This window comes from Cydia fagiglandana, chromosome 17 (genome assembly GCF_963556715.1).
Source record: "Cydia fagiglandana chromosome 17, ilCydFagi1.1, whole genome shotgun sequence".
NCBI lineage: Eukaryota > Metazoa > Arthropoda > Insecta > Lepidoptera > Tortricidae > Cydia > Cydia fagiglandana.
Genome location: NC_085948.1, coordinates 9,269,072 through 9,293,718, shown reverse-complemented (window position 1 = coordinate 9,293,718; position 24,647 = coordinate 9,269,072). Strand labels below are relative to the sequence as shown.

Sequence of the window (24,647 nt, the reverse complement as noted above, 5' to 3'; positions counted from 1 at the left end):
GCGGGCAACAGCTAGTAATACATATCTTATTATAATTATCTTATTAGTAAATTCACACAAGCGGTAGTATAGTTTAAAAATAAAATAAAAACTCAAAAAGAGCCTTAATGAGGAGGGAGGAAGAGTGGAAAGATAAAGATATAAAAATTAAAAAAAAACTTTTTAAATAAATTTTATGAATTTAACTTGTGCGATAGTATGCCTAGTATGTAGTGGCACTTGTAAATTAAATAATTAGTAAAATAAAAACATAGGCACTTTTTGTACCTACCTACCTACCTACCATTATAAAGGTGACAATCCATTTCCAACGACAGCTGCACTACTGTTGCGAGGTTACGGTCATTCATTTTACTATGGAAATTGACAATAACATCGATATGTCGGAGCACTAGTGCAGCTGCGGTCAGAAATGGAATGTTACCTTTACTCTTGTATGAAAATGTTTCAGCTATTTTGTCACTGGATGCCATCTCTTAGGGCACTTATTTACTAAAATGGGCTTTACAAAAATTAGTATAGATGGCGCTACACGCGTCTTTGCCAGAACGGCGCACGGTATTCGTCCAGTCCCTACTTATCTCATAACATTTAGCCGCTACTCGCTCATAGAGGGCGCTAGCAATATTATATTAGAAAACTTGTTCTTATAAGAACACAAGCTATTTTGTAATCGCCAGAAAACAAGAGATTGCCATTATTATTCGTTTTTAAATTATCTCCGCATATTAACCTAAAATTATTCATATGACATTGTACTAACGAACTATTAAAAACTACACAAAGTATCAAGATATCAACAAATATAGCAGAAATAAAGCGTAGGTCTCTATCTAAGGTATGTATGTACATTGATGTACATATTAAGGTATAAGATACAATGAAATGATGATGACTCTATTTGGAAAAGCATTCCAGTATTTCCAGGGTGGCAGTGGCAGATGCTTTTGTTTTGATACGTTGTTTCATGCGCTACTATTGATACTGCCTGTGTTCTGAACAGAAGTCAAAAGTTAAGTACCGCACCTATATAAAACTTCCAATGATATGATTGTCTTATTAAAGTAAGAATAAACAACATGGCCCTGAACTTACTTTCAGATTACTAAAATGGTCATTTGGTCAAATCTGTACAGGTACTGTAGTTAAAAAAAATCTAGGCACATTCAACATTAATTTATAGGCGATATCCCAGTTTAGAATATGATGTTATAAAAGTTTTTATATTGAAAAGTAAGTATTCAAATGGGAAAATATGTAGTACCTACCTACCTACATATGTAATATCTATAAATAGATATATGTTACAACCGACTGTTTATACATAATACTCATACTTATAGGTAAGTACTAAGTAAATAAATAACCTAGGTAAATTTAGTAGGTAAGCATATGTGTAGTATTGTACTTACTGAGAATCCTAAGTGGCAGATTTTTTTGTACACAATGAAATATTAAAGATTAACATAAATTAGGTAAATGGAACATAATGTGATTCTATTAAGAATGAATTCTAATTAGCAAGATTTTTGTTGCACAAACATGAACGATAACGGTGAACATGCTGATTTATCAAATTATCATGAACATCATCTTTTACTCTAATACAATAGTTTTTAGGGTTACGTAGTCAACTACGAGTAGGAACCCCTATACTTAGTACCCTGTAGTTTCGCCATGCCCGTATATATGTTATGTCCGAGGCTTTGCTACGTGATCGTTAGTGCTAGAAACTGCAATTTGACATGAATATAATGTATGTACAACATTATAAGAAATATTAAATTACATAAATTACTAAAAGACATAAATAGGAATATAAAACTAAAACTAACTACAATTAAAATAATTAAAACTAAAAATTAAAAATACCTATCAAAATTTGGTGCCCTCGGGAGGGTGCCCAACACGCAGGCAGCGTTCCCGCGCTGGATTGCGATGGCAATTCGCTGTGCGAGAAAGCTGCCCGCGCGGGGGTCACCCGTTGCCTCCCTCAACCTTTTCCCAAGCTCCTTAAGGAGCATATGTGCGCCTCTGCCCCACGAACCAAGTGTCTCGACGCCAAATGCAACGAATTCGTATTGGGCGCCGAGACAGCTGTACTTGGCTATCTTTAGACGCTCCCGGGTGTCCGCCGCCGCGCCAGCACGCCTGCTGGTCGATGGGACGTAGGACGCCGCTAGCGTGTCAGCGCAAGTGGCGTCCCATACCAACGCACGACCCATCTTCCAGGGAATCAGTGACATCCCGTCAGGGCGCTTACCGTCGTTCCGCACTATTTGGGGCTCCAGAGCGGCGGGAACGCCGGCACTGACGAGCGCCCTTCTCAGGATGTCATTGAGGGCGGAATGGCGAGACAGGCGGCCGGCACCCGAAGAGCAGGCGAGCCCGTGGTGGCCGAGGCTATCCACTTCAGCGCCACATGAAGCACAGTTGTGGTCAGCACAGACAGCAACACCTAGCCGGAGACCAGCGGCTACGCGAAGCGTCTCTGGGTCTATAAAGGTGCCGGTGTTAGGCGAGGGATACGCGTGAAGCCACTGACCTGATTCTGGCCTAGATGAGGCCAGAAGCCTCGCTCGGTCCCTGCCTGTCACGGTGTCCAGAAGTGTGTTTAAAGTATTTACTGATGCTATATCATCCCAGGCCCTTTGTATTTTCGGTCGAGACGGAAAATTTTGATTTGGTCCAGCTAGCCAAGCATTCGAGGCCTCAACCAGGCACGCGATCTCGCAGTTTGTAGCCGGAGAGGCTTTGAGAATATTACCTGCGAGATCGGAGGTGCTATGAATTGAGGCCAAGAATGCCGGCAAAGCAACACTTGAGATTTTACGGGTACCCAAGCCACCATACCTTATCGGTAAGGTGGCTTGAGTCCATGCCTGCTCGTTAAATCGGATGTTCAAAATTGATTCAATTTGGGATTTTAAAAGTAGGTCAAGAGGTCGGAGTAGATGGGGGTATTTCCAGATAGGACAACAGCGGAGCAGGTAGGTGAATTTTGGAATGAGTAAACAAAATTTTAGAATAAACAGTGCAGAATGACTGCTAATTTTGAGAAGGCGGTCCGAATAGTCACTAAATTTTGAAATAGATTTACTCAGAAGAGGAGGGATGGCTTCATTGAAGATGGGTGCTCCGAGAAGATGTAGATGATGATTATAGATCAATCAATCCAACAGTGGTAATAAAGTGGTTTAGTGAACAAAGGAAGGCGACTAGGAAGGCCTAATGTTATTACGAGCTAATCACATACAAATAAGTTTTATTTTAAATAAATAATGTATTATTGTTAAATATTTTGTTCATAATGTTTCTTAAATTAAAGTTTAGTTATATATAATCTATCGTAAGTACTACAGTCAAAATAAAACTAATACTTAGTATAAAAATATTTATTTTGATACTTAATAATTACAAAAAACCTAATCTATTTACGGGTTGGGATTTACGTACTACTTATAGCTGATAGCTGTTGGATCTCCAAAATATAAACAAATACCTAATGGCAACAGGTAAAATTGTGTCATATTTTCAGAACTCGATTCCCAAAATTTTATTTTCTGTTACTAATTTCGTCCAACATATTGTTAAAAGCTATGTAGTATTTAATATAAATTTGATGAAAAGTAACCACTAGAATCAACTGGACGGGCTTTGTGATAAATCGATATATTATAAAATTTACAGTTTTCAAAACATTCATCTTGGACTGTTAGTTGTCTATGGAACGGGAATCCTAACGGCTTCTTATCAACTTCATTTAAAACTTGGTTATAATAATTGCTAATAGGCACTTCATCAAACGAAGACTTTTCTGTTTGTGTTACCATAACGAAAAGAGTTAAATTGAGACCTTCTTCTAATCCTTTAGGTATTACAAGATTTTTAGGGAATTTGAATAGGTTAAACTTATTAGTTTTCTGTTCTGATGCTTCCATAATATAATATTCATCAGAGGAAAATCTGTCAGACGAGTCAGACGACCAACTTAAAGTATTGAGTCCTTGTTTAACTTGTGTTTTATAAGCGTCTAGTTCAAAAAATCTTTCATAAATTTGCCAGCAATCTTTAGCGCTACACAGAGGGCCGAGGAAAAGCCGTACAATAACCTCCGATTCGGTTGTTGCGTCAAGTGTAAAGTTGAGCATGAATGGCAAATGATTCAATCTCCTTTGCCTCGCTGTAATTACTAAGGGTGATTGTAAATTGCCACCTCCTAATCCCTTATTTAAACTAAATTTGTAGTAATCGAAGTATGTTGTGATGTTTGTGAAATGATTATCAATTATAGCTAAGTTTTTGTTCTGGTATTGAGCTAAGTCGAAAATGTCTAAAGTTTTTCTGTATTCCGTAAAATATTCCAACATGCTTTTAATAAGATGCCAGTACGTGTGGTCTCTCAGTGAGGTGTGCGGGAAGTGCATCACTGAAGGGGCTGGGTTATACCTGAAAATGAAATATAAGTTAACCATTCTATTAAGATAAGTATACTGTCGGAATATTTGAAAGAGAAGCCGGTTGTGCTAGTGAAACACCTATTTAATCAAAGTAACATTTGCTAAAATTAAGTAGGTATATGTACTTATGATGTAGAAAGTTTCATTATTGATTGAACTGGGCAGCAGCACACTAAAGTTCGTGAATCTGAATCGAAAATATTATGACTATTAGGCATTTTAATTAATAAGATTCGTTTCCATAAAACCACTAAAGAGCAATAGTATGTTTCTGGGAATAATAATTAAATAAAATTAATCTAGCACAAAATTATATTATTTATGTCAAAACTTACCAGTCGATGGGGTATCCATTGCCGCCATAGCCATAAATCGATCTGATGATCTTTACAGATTTGAGGCTATCTAGGTTAGCACGAACTAGTTTGGATAGTAGATCTATGTTGTACTCTCCCGCCATAGGAACCGTTGTACCATTACTATCCTGTAAAGATAAAGTTTTGCATTAGAACTATTTTTCAAGGTTTTCTGTATAACGACATAATGTGTATGAGTACGTAAAAAACCTACCACTAATAGTCCTCGAGAAATGCATTCTCTTATCGCAATGTCAATCGACTTCAGGCGAGCTCTTCCCTCATTCCATTCCTTAATAGATGATTTAATTGGGAATGGTAGACCATAGTCATGTATGAGGTAGGAATTGTAACTATTTAAGTTTATATCGCAGGTTTCATTATAATCCTTGTTAAGGTGCTCCTTTTCAAGTTGGTAACGTGCCATGAGTTGTTTGTGTGTAAAATAATAATGTTCAGCATGGCGTGGGTTAAGCAAATCTAACTCATCGTTGCTCATCCAAAACGGATGCAATAAATGCACTCCGTAATAATAGCTATTAAGAGCAATATCTTCCTTGAAATAGTTTATTTCTCGATCACAACCATTTTGCGGCAAGTTCCAACCGGAATAGTTAGTATTAATCGATACTACATCATCAGTTCTGTAGTATTGGTTAAGTTTGGCATCTTCCTCGTTAAATATGCCATTGCCTAGTTTTAAATGCATTGCTTTCCACATTGCTTCACTGTTAACAAAATGGTTAGGTTTCTTAATAAATGGAGGCAGCATTTCTTCTTTCTTAAATTTGTTGCCGTAGAGAGATGCTAATCGCCAAGCGTAGTCAAACATGTCTTTATTGATGTTAACTCTGGCCCACCGTTCAATGTCGTCAAACTTGTCATCATCTACATCCAGCAATAGGCGATACAATGCAATAGTAGCCTCTCTCATATTATCATCATAAATATTGAAGGTCAATCCAAGTTTGGTATGACCTTTTTTTAAAATCTCGAGCATACGCTTGTAGCTTAATTTATCCTGTAAATGAGATGGAATAATAATATTATATGTAAAACATAAAAATTGTACATAACTTTTTATCTACATTTTTAAAGGGCAATCAAACCGGCTCAATTTGTACATATATCATCGATCTGAATGTCAAAACATTAATTATAAAACTCACCTTATTTACAACTTCAGCCAATGCAGGTTTGATAAAATAATCATTCTTCTGAGGCGAAAAGCCCGAAGGAACGATCTTCATAACTGAAGCGTCATCAGCGAATTCTGTAAATGGACATTGTCTTTATTTGGATATCGAATTGTTTCTGTAGAAACAAAGGAGTTTTAGCTAGTCTGTCCTACTTGTACCTAGTGTACCTACTACACATAATACAAAATAAGTTAGTGTCATTTAATTTAACTGATGTCAATAACTTGTCAACAAACATTTCAGGTGATAGATAATTTTTTTGCTCATTTTGTATTAAAAAAATATATTATTGTATATAAACGTGGTTGTTAGTTTAATAATCGTACAGTTTAGAATCGTATAGTAAAAAAAAAAAAAAAAACGTCCCGTCAACTGTAGGTACAAGCAAAATATAATATTTTCAATTCAAATTTATTACGAATTGTATTGATGTAAATACCATCTGCACGGGAAAAACGGCAAGTGAAAGAAGTTTTGCCATGCTTTTAGTGTCTTTCTGCTACGAATAATAACACCAAATCGTTCCGCCCGAAAAATATCCCTGGAAAGTGACAACTCAGTGACTGATATCTATTATAAACAAAGGATATTATTGTGTCAAAATGTCAACATTTACCTATATTTTCAACTTACGTGCCTATAATTTTGTGATGTTTACCGTTTTGTGGTAATGTATTCTGCCTCGACCCAGCTCACGGAATGCCCTATATGTCAAGACCAAAAACCCTACAAGGGTGCCCACGGACTCAAGATCCATCTATCCAAGAAACATGTTCCTCGGATAGACCTACCCCCGACCGACTCCTCCCATGTCGACATTTCTGGGGCCTCTGTTCCCAACACTGCGACTCCCTCTGCAGATTTATGTTCTCGGCTAGCAGTACTAAAAGCTCACACTAAACTAGCTAAACGTATACCTAAAGGCGCTAGGGTTGCTGTAGCGCGGAGCCTCACGGAATGCGTGGCCAAGGTGGTGTCTAATAATAATGTACCCGCATGGGAAGCCTTACTAACTTTCACTTACAAAAATATTCATATCCCTAAAGACCAATCCAATCGCACTTTATCAGCTATTATCAAAGATAATATACTCCACCCTGACTTTCCCGTAGATTCCGCGGAATCTTCAATCTTAAATATTTGCAATACCCACATAAACTATAAAATTAAGACAATAGAAAATAAGGTTTCCGACGGTAACATAAGAGGAGCCACAAAACTTCTATTTTCTAATGACACATTGGCCACCCGTTCCGACGAAGTGTTCTCCTCTCTCAAAGAAAAGCATCCGATTTCAACAACACCAGTACAATTTCCCGTGCAGCCTCAAATCTCTCCGCAACCATTGCAAGTTACGGATCGTGCAACTTTACATGCGATCAGCTCTTTCCCCAATGGTTCGGCCGGTGGCCTTGACGGCATAACCCCGCAGCACCTCAAGGACCTGACCAGCCCGCTAATGGGAGATGCCGGAGAAACCCTCCTCAAAGAGCTGACCGCATTAATAAACCTAATGCTTGCAGGCAAAATCTGCAGCGAAATCACTCCCATCTTATACGGCGCTAACCTGATAGCCTTAAGAAAAAAAGACGGCGGCATTCGTCCGATAGCGGTGGGAAGCACTCTACGGCGACTAGCCTCCAAATTGTGTTGCCGCCAGTTTCACGACCGCCTAACAGACAAATTCAAGCCCAAACAACTTGGTTTCGGTGTCAGAGGCGGTTGTGAAGCCGCAGTGCACGCCACACGAACTTTCCTGGAAAACTCAATTTTCGAAATTATGGTAAAAGTTGATGTTAGAAACGCTTTTAATTCTATCGACCGAAGCACTCTTTTAGACGAAATTCAAAAAGAAATTCCGGAAATTTTTGAATACCTAAAACAATGCTACGGTAATCCATCTAAATTAATGTTTGGTGAAAAAGAAATTGCCTCATGTATCGGGTGTCAGCAGGGAGATCCGCTCGGGCCCGTCATCTTTAGCCTCGCAATTCACCCGATCATCACTCAGATAAAATCTGAACTAAATGTATGGTATTTGGATGACGGGACACTTGCAGGGACGGCTTCTTCTGTATTAAACGACCTAAATATAATCTCAAGGCAGTTCGCTGAGATTGGCCTCACACTTAACTTCAATAAGTGTGAGGTTTTTATCTCAGACAAGCTTTCAGCTAGTGCCCGGGCTGCTTTGACCCTAAGTCTCAACTCTGTCGCACCCAATTTCACGTTCGTTACACGAGACTCCCTCGTATTACTTGGTGCCCCTATTTTCGAAGACGCTATCCCTATAGCAATAAATTCAAAATTAGACAACTTTCACAACTGTTCAGATTTATTATACAAAATTAACGCCCATATGGCTATTTACATCTTACGCCTGTGCTTATTTTCTCCAAAATTCTTATACATTTTACGTTGCAGTCCTGTTTGGAAATTCTCGCATCTCACGTCATCCATTGACAACATATAAAAAAAATCGGTTTGTAAAATTCTAAATGTCTCTTTCAGCCCTCAAAGCTGCTCCCAGGCTACTTTGCCTATTAATTATGGTGGCCTGGGTATCCGCTCTGCGGGCGATCTGGCTCTCCCCGCTTTTCTCTCATCTGTCCACAGCGTCGCTCATCTCATCTGTGGCATTCTTAATGTCACCAATCCCACGGGTGTGGTAGTGGCGAGCTTGGCAGATGCAGAGTCAACTTGGAGTGCTGAAAATCCCGGCGAGAGCCCACCTACCGAAAAAGCCAGCCAAGCATCCTGGGACCTCATAAAAATAAAAACAACCCATAAATCCCTTTTGGACAATAATTTGAACCCCCGCGACCGTGCTAGACTGCTCGCAGTATCGGAACCCGAGTCAGGGCATTGGCTGCGCGCCTTGCCGTCGCGGAACATTGGTTCCCTTTTAGACCCGGCGTCACTGCGCGTAGCCGTATGCCTCAGGCTTGGTTTGAAAGCCTGCGAGCCACACGCTTGCTCCCGCTGTGGAAGCCATGTTGACGCTTATGGGCACCACGGACTCCACTGTCAATCAAGCGCCGGCCGATTTTATAGACACACAGCCCTAAACGACCTAATCCGCAGAGCACTCGGTACCGCTTCCATACCAGCAACCCTGGAGCCAGTAGGTCTATCTGCGGCGGATGGCAAAAGGCCCGACGGCTGCTCGCTCGTACCTTGGTTCCTGGGGCGGCCCTTGGCGTGGGATGTAACATGTGTTGATACATTGGCCCCATCCCACGTCCTGGGCTCTGCCAGGAGGCCGGGGACGGCAGCAGACGACGCCCAAATTACCAAGTGTCGCAAATACGCATTTTTGCAACCGAATTACGTATTTGCGGCACTTGCAATTGAAACTCTCGGTCCTTGGTCGTCAGACACCAAAAAACTAGTCAAAGAAATTTCTACCAAACTGGTCTGGGTGTCTGGCGACCTACGAGCTGCCCCTTTTTTTGCACAAAAACTCAGCCTCGCTGTGCAGAGGGGGAACGCGGCCAGCATCCTGGGAACAATGCCTCAGGCTAATTTAGGGCTAGATCTTTGATTAATTTATTTTGTTATTTAATATCTGTTTTAATTTAATAAAGTTTAGAATTACAGTAAATAAATACCGAAAACTTGACTGCATGAGTCTATGCAAATTTACTTGGAATTACGACTGCGGGTTGCTGTTGCAGCGTTCTATGAGACTATCACGACAGGTGTGAATTACTTTGATAACATGCATTTCTCAATGGTAACGTCTTGCTGCATTTCTGTCTTCATTATAATGTTCAATTTGTCACTTATTTTATCAAGGAGATTGACCTTGATTTGCCCATTTCCCACTGCTGCAACGCTGCCCCTGCGGTGGATCCTCCTATTTTTATAATAAAATAGAAATAAGAGAGGCTTTTCCCTAGCAGTGGAACACTCTTATAAGCTAATTTAAGAAAGTTATAGTAGTAGTATAGAAATTTATATTCTATTATAGCATACCTCCTTCGTTGACTATAGCTCGATACTCTTCCGCCGGAGCAGATGCAGTGGTAGTCACAAGAAATAGAATCCAGAGAAACATTTTCCCTCTTTGATTGAATTCACGGCGGACCATTGAGCCCAACTAAGCATTTCGATAGAGACAGGGACTATATGTAGCTGGAACCACGTAACTCTTTCTGCTGATCCAATTGAGATGCTTGCGGTCATTTTAATAGCCATAATTTTGTACAGTCCACGTGAAAAGTTTGTTATGTAACCTGTCAAGTATAAGTCTGTCAGTATATATAAATAATATGGAATACAAATGAATGTAATGTGTTTATTGTGTGATTCAAAGTAATCATCCACTGGCGTCTCGTCAAAACAATTTGTAAGCTAGCCAGCCTACTTATTTTCCTTAGGTAAAGTATTTTTCAAACTCGATGAGTAGAGTGACAGGTGTCATCTCCATTTATAATTTATTGCAAAATTGTATTGAGATGACATCTGTCAGTGTACCTATCGAATTTGAAAAATACTATAGGACTGATGCTAGAATTTGTTTCGAAAAGTGCCTAGCCAACTTTGTACGAAGTTTATGGACGCGTTGCAACCATAGTGGCGATATACTTAATTCAATATCCAAACTGCTAGAATACATTTCGTGTTTAAAAAATTGGCAAGTATACAAACCATTATATGTATATTGTTTTTTCAACATATCATTTTGTAATTTATAGCAAATATACGTTTAAGAAATACCTACATGTGGAATCCTAACCCGAAAAATTATTATAAGAGATGCTTAATTAGATACAACGATGATTCTAGCAGAAGGAATTCACATATTTCCCAATCTATTTTTACAATCTTGTGGGATATACAGGACAGGTGAGAATACAAAAGAATCATTCACGCACCCAACTGTACGCGCATCTCAGGAAGCTAAATGCAATTGGAAAATTGACCAATTGTAGCGGTGGGAAGATGGCTAATTTTAGTCAAACAAGGGACAATTCCTCACTTTCAAACACCAATCACGTGGGGAGTGGGTTTTAGAATAGGCACTTACATAACCAATATAACACCTGAACTGGCAGTTGAATGCTAAATTTATACTTAAATTGCGATGAATGAATGGGAGCCTACAAACCGGAAATACGTCAAGCAAAGCAGATTATATTGTAGAAATTAGTGCACAATAATATTATTTAAAGAGGATTTATATTTGAACTAATATAGAAAAATGGTCTATAAATGTGCATATTATTAGTGCTTTAGATTGGAGCCTAATTCTTGGCTTTTAAATATGACTGCAACGTGTAAAAAGTTTCCTTTAAGTGTAATCCATATGTCTGGTAGTATTATCTTGTGCGCCATCTTATATGAATGTTGGTTAGGTACTTTAAAGATTCATTAATTATTCGCTACTTAAAGTTAGGAAAAATATAAATATAAATGTGTATGTTTATGTTAAAGTATACCAATCATAGGAATCTGTGTAGTGTATACCTACTAATAGTTCACACTAGTTCACAGTAAGTACCTAATTGAGATGACGGTTAAGTGTTTTGATAAATAAAAAAATAAAAACAACCAAAATATTAACAAAGGCATTTATTTAGATGTTAATAACTTAAATAGTTTACTCTTGTAATCAAGGTGTAAAAATATAACCATAAATATTATAAATATAATGTCTCTTGAGAACTGAAAGAACATATCATATAAATTATTACGGAAATAATTCTTTAGAACGCCCTCTGATCCTTGGCCTACTCAAAGTAGACTGTCTAATAAAACGCACTATCTATAAGATAGATGATGTACCTAAAGTTGTTTTTGTCACGAACCATGCTAATACCGCATTAGTAAGTTTTGTACTAATATCGAAGTCTATATAACTTCTAAGTAATGTATAAATAGTAACTAAATGTAATAATACTATGGGAATATTGCTGATACGCCTAGTCGCCAGTCATCATCTCCATGAATTCTGTAAAGGAAGAAAAACTGTACTTAATAAAAGTAAATCTAAATCGGAGACCAAACTAAGCTGGTCGGTGAGATTGTTGTCGAATTTGGCCAAATAACAATACCTAACCATTGTGACTTAAAAAACTACAGGGATTACTTTTCTGTATTCAATAATTATCATTTTAACATCATCAAGTGGTGCCTTAAGAAGAGATCTTTTTTTGTCTTTATTAATAGAACCCGCAGCAAGAGAGCATCTATCAATCGCCTGTAGTCCATTAATAAACACGCTTGTCGCTTATCGTTGGCGGTGGATATATATCATCGACAACACTGTTAACTGACAATTCATGATCCTTATTCCAAAGACATAAGGTCCACCAATGATCAGTCAAGAGCGTCGCTGTTAGTACCTCATAAATGTATACTATCCGCAAACCAAACTGACGACTAGGATCGTAAAACTTCTCATTCACACTCGCGTGGTCGTATTTAGGTTGAAAGAGATGATATGACCTCGGTCATCACTTTAGTTTACGACTACTATGCCATTACAATTACGTACCATCGAAGTCGACGGTTCCGGAGCCGTCAGTGTCGATCTCAGCGATGATGCCGTCGAGGTCAGAGTTGCTCAGCTTGTCATCGAGGGCGGCCAGGATCTCCTTGAGCGTGGACGTGGTGATGTAGCCGTTACCTTCGCGATCGTACAATCTGGAAATGACAAAATAAATAGTGGCAAAAGAATTTCAAAGGGATTGGTAGGTTATTACTGGAGCGTGCTTGTTTTCTTTCGTGTTTAAATATTTATACAATACAAAAACAGGATACGAGGTTGAACTCGTAATTTTCAGAGTAATTTTAGATGACATTATGAGCAATGTTTTCTACAAAGTCTTTGCAAGTAATATTAATGTTTGTTTATCTACCTGAAGGCTTCCTTCAGTTCCTGTTGCATAGCTTCGGCATCTTCCTCCTCCAAGAAGTGAGATGCGATGTTGCAGAAGCCATCAAAGTTGATTTTGCCAGAGTCTGGAAATACAAACAAACTTCGTTAGCTCCTTTTTATCCTCACTAATATTCTAACGACTAGTTTGCGTAATTGTTTCCTTTGTATAGAGATGGTTTGTTAAATTTAACAATAATGTTAATCTGAACTCTAACTATCCTGTATTTTATCGTGATATTAAATAAACAACGTTACATATAAATGTGAACGAATTTTCGTTAAGGTGGTTCGCTTTTCATACAAAATTCAATCAAAGCTCATTAAGTAACTACACACTATTAGTACATAAATATTTCCGCATTTATCTTCCTTCGAATATTCGTTTGCGCGAAATTAACAGGAAAACAATGTTTCATACAGAAATCATGCAAAAATCATAGTTAAATCTTCATCAATTTTACGTATGTGTGTGTCACAAATGTCGTGTACAGATACATTTGCGACGTTGCCATACCATTTCCGACGTTGCCGGGCTGACCACGGCGCGAATTTGGAGTGCCGTCATGTTTAGTGCAATTTTGTTGACACTTGACGTTTGACAGGTACTTAATTGACCTAAGCGAGAATAAGTACCCGAAGTTCGTCAGCTTAGCTAAGAACTATCATGGCGTGTTATGCAAACAGTCGCTTTTTTGCTTACAAACGAAAGATTCCCGGTTCGATCCCCAGTCATTGTATGCTGGAACATAACTTTTTGTATTTTTGTTACATCTAAATTTCGTATTGTTTTTTTATTTTTATTTAATTTTTCTTATCATCATAAATCGATTGATTAAGTATGGGCTACACGTATTCGTTTATTTTTGACAAAGAAAATTAGAAATTATACTCTACCTAATCTCTCTTATTTTTACAATCAGGACATCTTCACTGCAATAAAAAAGAAATGTATAAAATTTCCTGTGGTTAAAAATAATGGATTTTGTCTATGAATGAAAAACACAATTATTACTATAGTTTGTTTTTTTTAGCATTAGAAATAAGGTAAACAATCTTGACGTGTCTTTTAATTGAAAAACACATTTTAAAAATAAGTTACGGCAAATATGTAACAATTATAAATCAAATACGATCATTTATATTCTTCTGCTTTCATAAGTAATAGTTTTTGATTTTTAAAAAGCGTTTAAATCTGTGTGCCTAGCCAAGATGCCAGTCGTTCGCTCCGTAGCGAACGTTAGGGTAATACCTCTCTCTATCACTCTGCCATATTAATGCGACAGACACGGCTGCGCTTCGGTCGCTACGGAGCGTAAACCATTGGCATCTTGGCTAGGCACCCTGGTCATCTGGAAAGCGAAACACATACGGAACGCGTTTCTATTACTCAATACAGTGGCCAGCTGCAGATTCGGCGGTAATCTTAACTATACCTAAATCTGGGTGCCTAGCCAAGATGCCAGTCGTTCGCTCCGTAGCGAACGTTAGGGTAATACCTCTCTCTATCACTCTGTCATATTAATGCGACAGACACGGTTGCGCTTCGTTTGCTACGGAGCGTACACCATTGGCATCCTGGGTAGGCACCCTGGTCATCTGGAAAGCGAAACACATACGGAACGCGTTTCTATTACCCAATACAGTGGCCAGCTGCAGATTCGGTTTTAAAGTTAACTATACCTAAACCTGGGTGCCTAGCCACGATGCAGGCTAGTAGAGTTCTCTTTCACCTTCAGCAGAACCGGGAGATCCAAACCTACCTACTTTTCATCTAATAATCTAAAGAATCAGTGCATGATTCAAACTTTACCGGTCGCCGTGGTAAGACCTAGGATTTACCATATCGGTGTTGGTAAAAGCCCAAAGTAAACTAGTAAGATTTAACATTTCGGGCTTTTACCGATCGGCATCGGTAAAACCTAGGTTTTACCGGTAAATCCTAGGTTTTGCCGTACTTCGGGCTTTTACAGTAACATATATATAATAATTGCTCGTTTAAAGGTAAGATAACACAAAGGAGAAACAAAAAGAAATTACCTACTCGCACCAGTCTTGAACCCCAATCCTCTTGCACGTATTTCCACGAACATACCGTTACGCTATTGCAACATACTTACGTTGTGTGAAATTGTCTACTACAAGGATCACGGAAACACTGTTTGCATGTGTGAGTAATAGTAGGAAAAAGCGTGACAGCAACACTCCGTCGAATTAAAAAGGTGGTTTTTGCACAATGAAGTATTCAATGTTTATTTTAATAGTTCAATATTTATTTAAAGAGTGCGCGAAACATACTTTTAAGTATACAAATACCATGACCATTTTACAAAAAAATAAAACCTGAAATTTTGCAAAAGTGGTGCCATCTAGCGAGAGTTAAGTTTTGAGTAACCTAGGCGAACCACCTTAACATCAGCAAAATATTAAACTAAACATTTAAACGTTTCATAACATTTTTAAGCGCCAAGTTTATTTGTAGTTCGACTTTAATTACTACTGCCAAATATATATTCCTTTCATCACTTAACGATTCCAGTGTAAAAAGTAAACCGAGGCGACCAAAGGAACGGAGATCTTGAGGAGTCATCCGGAAATAGCATCGTCAGTCGAGTTGAGGCGACGAGTAAAAATATTTCGTAGCGCGGAGGTGCGACCGTCAACGCTACACGTGCTTAGGAAACGCGTTCGACTTCTAAAAATACTGGCCGTTATACTTATCTCGAATGTGTTCGAATTTTAAATTTTTAACATTATTTAAAAAGACATGGATATTTATATATAACAGAATAGCACGTTATAATTTCGCGTGTCACGTAAATTAAAATTGAGACTACACGATTTTTAAACAAATATGATCCTTGATTTCATGGTGACCGCATGTCATGCGCAATAAAATATCACCTCGCGTATATATTACCTATTTGTTTAAAGTTATTAGATATTTCCTAATGTTTTAATTAATTCACATAAATAAGTACTTATCGGTTCGTCGAAGAAATGGCTTTATTTAAAATTAACTAAAATACTTAATCATTAATCATAATACATTATGGCATAGGTATACCTAAACATTTCAAATGTTTGTAACTTCCCTATCAAACTAAATACATTTATTAAAATATAGTTCAGGTTTATGTCACCTGTGTCACTCTTTGGTCACATTTTCAAGGTCTGTTATGCTACAAAATGTTTGCATCACCCATGGTAGATGCACAAAACGGTACAGGTATTTGTTAAGCTTTAAATAAGTACAGTTGGTCAAGCAAATCTTGTCAGTAGAAAAAGACGGCAAATTAAAAAATTGTAGGCCCGAATGGTTATCGTCCCATAGAAAATTTGAATGAGGCCCCTTTTTCTACTGACAAGATTTGCTTGGCCAACAATAGCTTCCTTATTTTAACTGTATGGATGCCAGTATTATGAAATAAACAGTTTAATTTGTTTACGATTAACACGCAATATGATTTAGAACTATTTCAAGCTGTAAAATTAATAGATTATTAATAGAAATATAAATAATGTGGATAAATTCATCATACTAATACCTACCTACCATTTTATTTGTTTTGTAAAGCCAAATTAGATTTTCTAACTATTCCCTGTAGTCTACCAAGCCTGCCTGCCTGTTGCAGCCTATTATTGCCTGTTGTTGCCTGTTGTCTACCATAGTTTAATTTATATGATTAAATTGTATCTCATGTTCTTTTGATATTGGTGGGCAAAAAAAATTGTTTTGTAACTATTGCAATATAAAATACTTATGTAGTAAAATGTTAATGAACATTATTGGGTATTATTGTGTACAACGGTAAAACACGAGTATTATTTCATTCAAAAGTTTAACGTGTCTTTGTCTTGTATCCTGTAATCACTGAACTAACACTTAGTTAATTAAAGATTCGCTGAAGCTTCTTACCATAAAAACTCTTCCTGTCAGAGCAGATCAAATCGATTTGCTCCAAACGTGATTATGTTACTAACTCTTTAAACTGAATCGTTTATTTATAATTATTGTGAATAAACAGTGTCGCTTACCTAACGCTACTGTTTTACTTAATATTCATACTTCATAATATACCTATTTAGTACGGTACTTCTATAATTTCCAGGAATGATGGTATTTGATAAAGTATCTGGGTTTTCAATGTTAAGGGGCCCACTGATTACCAGTTCGCCGGACAATATCAGCCTGTCAGTTAAACGCAAAACTTGACAGCTCCTAACAACTGACATTCTGATATCGTCCGGAGAATTATTAATCTGTGGGCCTCTTTAGGCCAAAATTTTTTAGGTACATATACACGGTGTAACATGAGTAAACCGAATAATTTTAACAGCGTATTCCTGATCATATTTAGAGACAAAAATGTCTTAGGCCCGGGTCTCCTATAATATAAACGCCATCGGCAGCTTACAGCGTCTGCGTCACGATGCTTACTATAGAGATGTACTGTTGTGGTCTGTTTTAGACGTCGACGTCAGCGTCTTTTTTGTTCAAAAACGTTGACGCTGACGCCAGACGCCGCGTACAGCATAAAATAGGAGACCAGGGCCTTATAAACTTTTTTAAAAAACGCCTAGTTTCAGAGATAATATTAATTTAAAAATAAACAAGTTTTTGTTGTTACATAATGTAAAAGGCTTTTTTGATGGGAAAGTTGCAGCTATGGGACGTAGTCTAAATATCCTTATTGATAGATGTCAAAAAGTGACAAGTAACACTTTGCAAAAAGAAGGTTTTACGAAAAAAAAATGTAAAAATCAATTTTAAATAAGAAGTTTACCAATAAAATTATTTTTTTATGTACAAATACATTCAAAAAATTGGAAAAACAAAACAAAAAAAAATTTTTTTTTGGCGAAATTGACCTAAACTCATATTACATTTTTTCCTTCTTTTGACCTCAGAAATGCGTGGTTAAAATGATTCGGTTTCCTCATGTTACACCGTGTATAATTTTTTAAAGTAGTAAAATAATCTCGTTAGGTAAGAGGCAATGTATGTAGTGAAATGGTCTATTATTCTCTTGCTAACTTACTTTCACGACCTACTAAGCGATGGAGCGATGACATTATAGCTACAGCTGGGAAAGAGTGGATAAATCAAGCTAAAGAAAGAGAAAACTGGATTAAACTGGAGGAGGCCTATACCCAGACAGGGGTTCCTATCCAAGAAAACGACGAAACAATAGTATACTTAATAAATAACTTATGTGATGGGAAATAAATGGCTTATAATAAATAATAATAAAAAACTTACTTTCTGGATCATTCTCTCCAATGAGAGCCTGCAGTTCAGAGTCATCGAACAGCTGACCCATGGTGTTCAGGATGGTGGAGATCTTGAGGACGTCGATGTAGCCAGACTTGGTGGTGTCGAACATCTGGAAGGCTTTGCGAAGCATCGCCATCTTCTGATCGTCGTCGGTGTCCTATCGAAGAAGGTAAAGTTAAGAAGAGAAGAAGATTAAGAAAGAGAAGACATTGTCTGAGGAACCCTACATTAAAGGAAATAGTATTATATTGAAAAAGGAGAGCCTTTTGTGGTGTATTGGTAAAACAATCTCAGTCCCAGCGCAATTGTACACTTGACACAACTTTCAATCACATCACTAACTTCACATCACTAAAAGCGTATCAAAATGCGTCCTCACCATGGCAGTAGGGTTGGTAGCTTTATGTAACAAGAACCGAATCCGAGTGCGAGTGTTGTTACACTGGATTTCTCGCCCGCGTGGCACCCCTATTTATAGAAAATCCTCAAACGTAGAAACTCTGGAATACGAAAATAAGTGAAAAACTAATTTGCTTCTGTCTCTATCGAACGCGGGATTATGACGTGTTTATTGACTCGTTGCAGTGTAAATTTACGCTGAGATGTATGAAAACAACTTTATATTTCCCTACAGCGTACAAACTTGCGTAAGTTTAAAGGCCGAGCCACACCGGCTTGCGTGTGCGTGACGTACGCGTGTGCGTGCGCTAAAATGTTGGAGCCGCACACGCACACGTCACGCAAGCGGTGTGCCATCTCTCATAAGGATTTGTATACTACAACGCCGCACGCGCACGTGCACGTCACGCACACGCAGCCGGTGTGCACAGGCCTTAACAGAGTAGATACACAGAGTTGTGTAAGGGGAAAATGGTAGGTAAGTATTTCCAAATTTGAAGTAATTTTAAGTCGGTAGAGCTGGATCAAAATATTCTGCAGCATCTTTTGTACTAGTTTCTGATGGCTTCTTTAACATAATAATATTATAAAAGTTTAACTGCTTAGTGAGTTTTAGGTTCACTTGGTTAACTATTTAATGTTGCATAGGTTGAAAGGATCATAAGGTTAACTGGGAAATGGTAATATTAAATTTTTTGATTCGGTTATTCAAAAATTGGTATGGATAAAGGTTTTCATTTATAAATATATAGAACCTAAAGTAATTTTTTCTTAAATATGTTTGTAGTTATGTAAGTTTTTTAATATTTACTTATATTCAAAGGCCTGCCTGACGAAGAAATATCTTATAAATTCTTGTAAAGTATCGTGTAAGAAATACAGTCCGTATTTCGATGATTAGATTAGATATGATCATTAAATCCCTTCCCTTTTTTTCCATAAGTACTATTACTTTGCTTTGAGTGGTTATATTGGTTATGGTAGATTGTTAAGATAATAATTTTATAAACAAAATAACTAACTTGCAGCCAGTTTGCCAATAACAGAACACACGTGGTTACGTTGGGGCCTTATTCTGATAGCAGTGATTTCATGAAACCGGGGAAAAGAAATCAAAAGGTAGGTATTTAAAGCTAGATAAGCAACGAAGAGTGATGGACATCAGATATACACAGAGATGTGACTTATCTGAAATACTTGTATTTAAAATGCAAATACAAAATGCAAAATACCTATTTTGTATTTAAATACCTTTTGAAGAAAACTATTTTGTATTTTATTTGAAACAGTTTTTGGGACCTATTTTCTATTTTCAAAATACAAAATACTTTATATAGTAGGTAGGTAATGTGGGTAGGAGTTACAATCCCTTCTGATGTTACAATCCTGGCAACTCTCTCATTCTTTTAACATGGAACTGTTGAATCTGTTTAGTAACGTCGCACATGACCACAAGCGTAGCGAGTGGTTAAAAAAGTGGAATCTTGAGTGTTGCGAGGGTTTCAAGGCACGAGAGGAAAACAAACTTTTCTGCCTTGGTGAAACACAAACGAGACGTTTTCATCACACTAACGAGAGGCATTGTACTAGCTGTAAAACATTACAAATTAATGCTTTAAAAGTTGGCCGTTAAAAACCATCATCCATACATACTACCGGTTAATATGAGCAAACAACTAGAAATTTGCACTTTAGATAGAGGATTGATTTCAAAGAATAAAGATAGTCTTTTCAACTCGGAAATTCTGAGTAAATCTTTTTAATTCAGACTAGGTATTCACTACTGAGAGTACCTTTTATCACAAAGTATTTGTTATTTTGAAAAAGTATTTTGAAAATACCTATTTCGTATTTTGTATTTAAATACAATTTCTAAAACTATTTTGTATTTTGCATTTGAAATAGTATATCAAGGAAGTATTTGTATTTTGTATTTAAATACTTTTTATAAAGTATTTTTCGCATTTCTGGATATACAAACACATAAACATTAAAATTAAATATGAAAAATTAAGTGAAACATAATATAGGACAGAAAATGCCATTAACCTGCATCTCTGCAATGGCAGTTCAACTTGATTTACCTGCCAAATAGTAAGATATAAGTACAAATTAACCAATCGAACCGGAAGGTAATCAATCGAAAGAAAAAACCCTCATATTGACTACTTTTTAAGCACCTATTATGAACGAAAGCACGTTACTGAGTGAAATTCGGAATATGTATTTTCATAAGATATCATTATTTTTTATCTCATGGATACAATGTGAAATTGTGACTTGCTTTAATTACTAATGTATCCAATATAGTTTCTTCAAATGTGTTATTTAATCGGTTGGATTTAGAAGGATTTAGAAATAGGTAGGTACTTTTTTGTTTTACCATATCGGTGATGAAAAAAGATCCTACGGCCAGTACTAATTGTAAGCGGTTACCCTAGCCCGTGATTGCAGCCTCGCAAATCTGTCACTGTACCAGTAAGTATGAAAAATAAGTATTAAGTATGCCGTGCGTGTGATAACGCACGGTTTTATTGCAATATATATACTTGTACTTATATAACTTAATTATAACTAAGAAATTATAGTTACTTTAGTTAACTATCAATAAATTACCTTGCTTTTTAGTTTTTGTAAGTAGGTTGGAATATGTTGTATAAACTAATACTTGTTTACCTAAAAGTTTATGTCAAAGATACCTGAAAGAATTATGTATTTCAAATTCATATTGAATTTATTTCTGAAATAAACTACTTTAAATAGTCTGTAAGGAAAGAAGGCTGTAAGCGAAATCCTTTACACCTTGACGAATTCAAATTGAGTTATACTTTGCCAGGTAACCTCCTAAGGCCCAAGGTCCTATCTATAGTACCTTACCTACTTCTTCAGTTTGATGAAATTTAAACCATATTCAATTGGAACAGAGCTGCATTTATTTTGTATCGTTAAATTTTCTAACAAATAAAAATCAACTCTATTCCGTGCACTATAGGTTCAAATTTCAGTGGTAAATGGGTTTTTCATTTGTATGGCTGGGCCTTAGGAGGGTAAAGTGAAGTGTGATGTTTACCGAATCAACACACAATCATTCCACGCGTAAACCGCCCAGTCCTTGATCGTAACAGATACGAACGTCCATGCCAACTCTAAAGCATTCCAGAAGCGATACGTAGCGCTAATATATTCGAACACTTCGTTTCCTTAGTTAGGAAATTCCTTTGATGCGAGCGGCGATACAAAACAAGCTCGATGAAAATATTGAGTGCGCGCCGCCACGGGCTTATGGAAGGGATTTTTCAGACATTTGAAACCTTTGCTAAATGTTTCCTGCAATTATGTAGGTAAGTACATAAACCTTTTCAAGTTATACTTGTTAGAAACGAATCAAACTAAATAAATGCTCAATAAAAAAAACAGTACAACAAACGGAGGAGAGTATAATTGAGTTTAAATGATATTTTATATGATTCTTAATATAAAATGAAAAGTAATAACAAATTAATTGTAATATGGTGTAATTATACCTACATAATAATATGGTAGGTTGTGTTGATGTAGAAAATCATTTTAAAATAAAACTAACCTCATAGTAATGTCTAGACAAATATTCTCAATATCCATAAAATTAGTATTTTTGTTTAATCGTATTTGAGGTACCTACCTACTCGTAAAGTATTATTTTCAAAATGCAAGCAAGCAAGCAAGGTGAAACACAGATTACAAAGCCAAAATAATATTGTGCGTACTTGAAATTAGCTTTGTTAGGTAACTAAGCTTCAAAATCGAAGTTAGATATGACTCTATTTGAATTTTCAGACTACTCGTGATACAGCATTTAGTAACCCTCAATAATTTTCTATTAAGGGTGGTTACAAACTTGTATTTTTTTGCATGTAACTAGTGCTTAATGAACGTTTTCAGTCAGCATTCGAAGTCCACACAATGGTGAGTGAATGCGTCACCGATTGGCCACCACTGGCGCGTGAAACGGGTTATACGAGACGGCGCAGATATAGAATGTCGGTGATCGACTATAATTTTTGTATTCTCCACCGAATACCACAACGAGAAAAACTATACCAGTATGAATTCGTCAGTGTGACGCGGAAATAGAATTGGGTCAGCGTTTGATTTAATGACCGGATAGTCATTTCGCGCTAACGATGTGATAGTTTTATTTATATTTAAATGTTTAGGTTTACTAGTTTTCATATTTACCTGTCGCTCTCTATAAATGAAAATATCGCGAAATTGGACTAATCCGCTATAAGGCTTACTCGCCTCTCTTAATCTGAATGTCAGGACACAGTTAGTTTCTAGTGTCTGGTCCTTTAGTAAGCTATCATAACAAACGAAAGTCCCTAACTTTCGTTACGAACGAGCCTATCATTAGAAGACTTTATACAAAAAAAACAAATGGTAAGTAATTTTTTTACATAATTATTTTCTAATTTAAACATTAGGTACATAATCTACTACACACATTTATCTCAATTAGAAACATTGTAAATGTGCCGAGAACAGTTTATATTTCTAATAGAACAATTTAAAAAAATCTAACAATCGGCAATAAAATTAATTAATTGTCTCTTAAAAATACTGCCGGCTTTGCCAGATTTCTGTTTAATTTGCAAACTGAAATCTGGCAAACCCGTTTGGCTCTTCCTGAATGAACTCGCATACCTAGTTGTGGGATCATTCAATCACTACAATTGTCTATTTTCATTGGCTACTATCTCAAACACTGCAAACTGACGCTGTTTAAGCTTCCTACGTTTCCGCTTGTCGATGTCGGCACTTCAGCGTTCCTATTTGCGATCTCGTGTCGCCGGCACACGTTACACGAATTGATGACATGGATTTGTAAAGGAATTCGGTCAATCTTACCTGACTCTCTATATATTTCGTATGTTTATTGATAATGACATTATTTATACAAGCACTGTATTGTTCCCATTGTTTTAAAATATCCTTACGTGTATTTTAAGTTGGCTCATTGAAATAATCCCGTTTAGCTTTATAACCCGTTAGTAATTCCGCAGTCTCGGACACTAACGGGTTCTCATTAATTTGCTAGTCGATCCGTAACTGACGTGTGAGCAATTTACTGTGATTTAGCATTCCCTGACCAAAAATAATTGGCTATCATAGCCAAAAGCAACGTTAGATGCCCACAACATCGGTACTGGACCCTGAATCATCGGTGTCAATGGAGTGGAAATATAACTTCGTTTTGGCACGGAACAGACTATTTTCCTTGCAGAATTCAATGGTGATATCTAGACGCCAGATGTAATACAAATGCTGCGGAGATATGCTAATCATTGAACTAAAATTAACGGTCAAATATGAATACAAATATGCCATAATTAGGTACCTTGCAAAGGCGTGCTAGAGTTCCCACATGATTTTGCATTGCTCAGATTTTGTTGCATAGCTTTTTGGCATCTGCTAGGTAAATTTAACGATGATTTATATACCTACCGAGTAATAAAACATACAATCCAAACAGCGAACTACGTTTTGAATAAAATTTGACACGTGTAAATTATAACTAAAGTTTTATTATAATAATAACCTTTCATACATTATAATTTATTACGATGGTAGTACACGTGAAATAAAATGATTTACTAACATTTTTTTATGATTAGCTACCTAATCAAACGTTTGTCCTCGAACAAAAAAATAATAATAAAATGTTGTAATGTCTTTTATTATTTCTTTAATTACTTACTATACTTACATTTCTTATAATTATTATTTTTTCTATCTATTTGTAAAGTACTCTCACCTTGATGCAACGCTTAATTAATAAGCGCAATATTTTATTCCAATAATATATAACTTAATAAATTTAAATATAAATATAAACTAAATAATAATGACGAACAAAAATTAATTAAACTAATAACTAAAAATACTAAACTAAAACTACCTAAAAAATAAAAAACCTACAAATAAAAAATTGGCCCCAGGTCTGTGCCCTCCGGTAGGGTGCCCAGAAGGCTGGCGGCGTTACCGCGCTGAACGGCAACGCCAATGCGTTGGGCGAGGTAGGCTTATAATATA

The 24,647-nt window shown here is 36.7% G+C and overlaps 2 protein-coding genes across 2 annotated transcripts; both read right to left on the bottom strand.

Moving 5' to 3' along the window:
* Positions 1–3,380: 3,380 nt before the first annotated feature.
* Positions 3,381–10,134, bottom strand: LOC134672380 (basic juvenile hormone-suppressible protein 2-like). The gene is made up of 5 exons (XM_063530240.1): positions 9,994–10,134; positions 5,986–6,089; positions 5,031–5,837; positions 4,796–4,944; positions 3,381–4,449 (listed from the first exon to the last, which is right to left on the bottom strand). Exons 1-5 carry the CDS (start codon positions 10,106–10,108, stop codon positions 3,609–3,611), a joined length of 2,016 nt encoding a protein of 671 aa, XP_063386310.1. The 5' UTR covers positions 10,109–10,134; the 3' UTR covers positions 3,381–3,608.
* Positions 10,135–11,683: 1,549 nt separating this feature from the next.
* LOC134672382 (troponin C) lies at positions 11,684–18,713 on the bottom strand. The gene is made up of 5 exons (XM_063530243.1): positions 18,556–18,713; positions 18,162–18,333; positions 12,882–12,984; positions 12,518–12,666; positions 11,684–11,971 (listed from the first exon to the last, which is right to left on the bottom strand). Exons 1-5 carry the CDS (start codon positions 18,556–18,558, stop codon positions 11,943–11,945), a joined length of 456 nt encoding a protein of 151 aa, XP_063386313.1. The 5' UTR covers positions 18,559–18,713; the 3' UTR covers positions 11,684–11,942.
* Between the last annotated feature and the right edge of the window lie 5,934 nt (positions 18,714–24,647).

Bases quoted from the DNA above. Each gene is read 5' to 3' on its own strand.
- LOC134672382 (XM_063530243.1), bottom strand. The intron at 12,667-12,881 runs GTAGATAAACAA...TGTCATTTCCAG, and splicing joins GAACTGAAGGAAGCCTTCAG to ATTGTACGATCGCGAAGGTA. The intron at 11,972-12,517 runs GTACGTAATTGT...CTTCCTTTACAG, and splicing joins CGGAACCGTCGACTTCGATG to AATTCATGGAGATGATGACT.
- LOC134672380 (XM_063530240.1), bottom strand. From the start codon at position 10,108: ATGGTCCGCCGTGAATTCAATCAAAGAGGGAAAATGTTTCTCTGGATT. The intron at 6,090-9,993 runs GTATGCTATAAT...GTCCATTTACAG, and splicing joins AGCTATAGTCAACGAAGGAG to AATTCGCTGATGACGCTTCA. The intron at 4,450-4,795 runs GTAAGTTTTGAC...TTTCATTTTCAG, and splicing joins AATGGATACCCCATCGACTG to GTATAACCCAGCCCCTTCAG.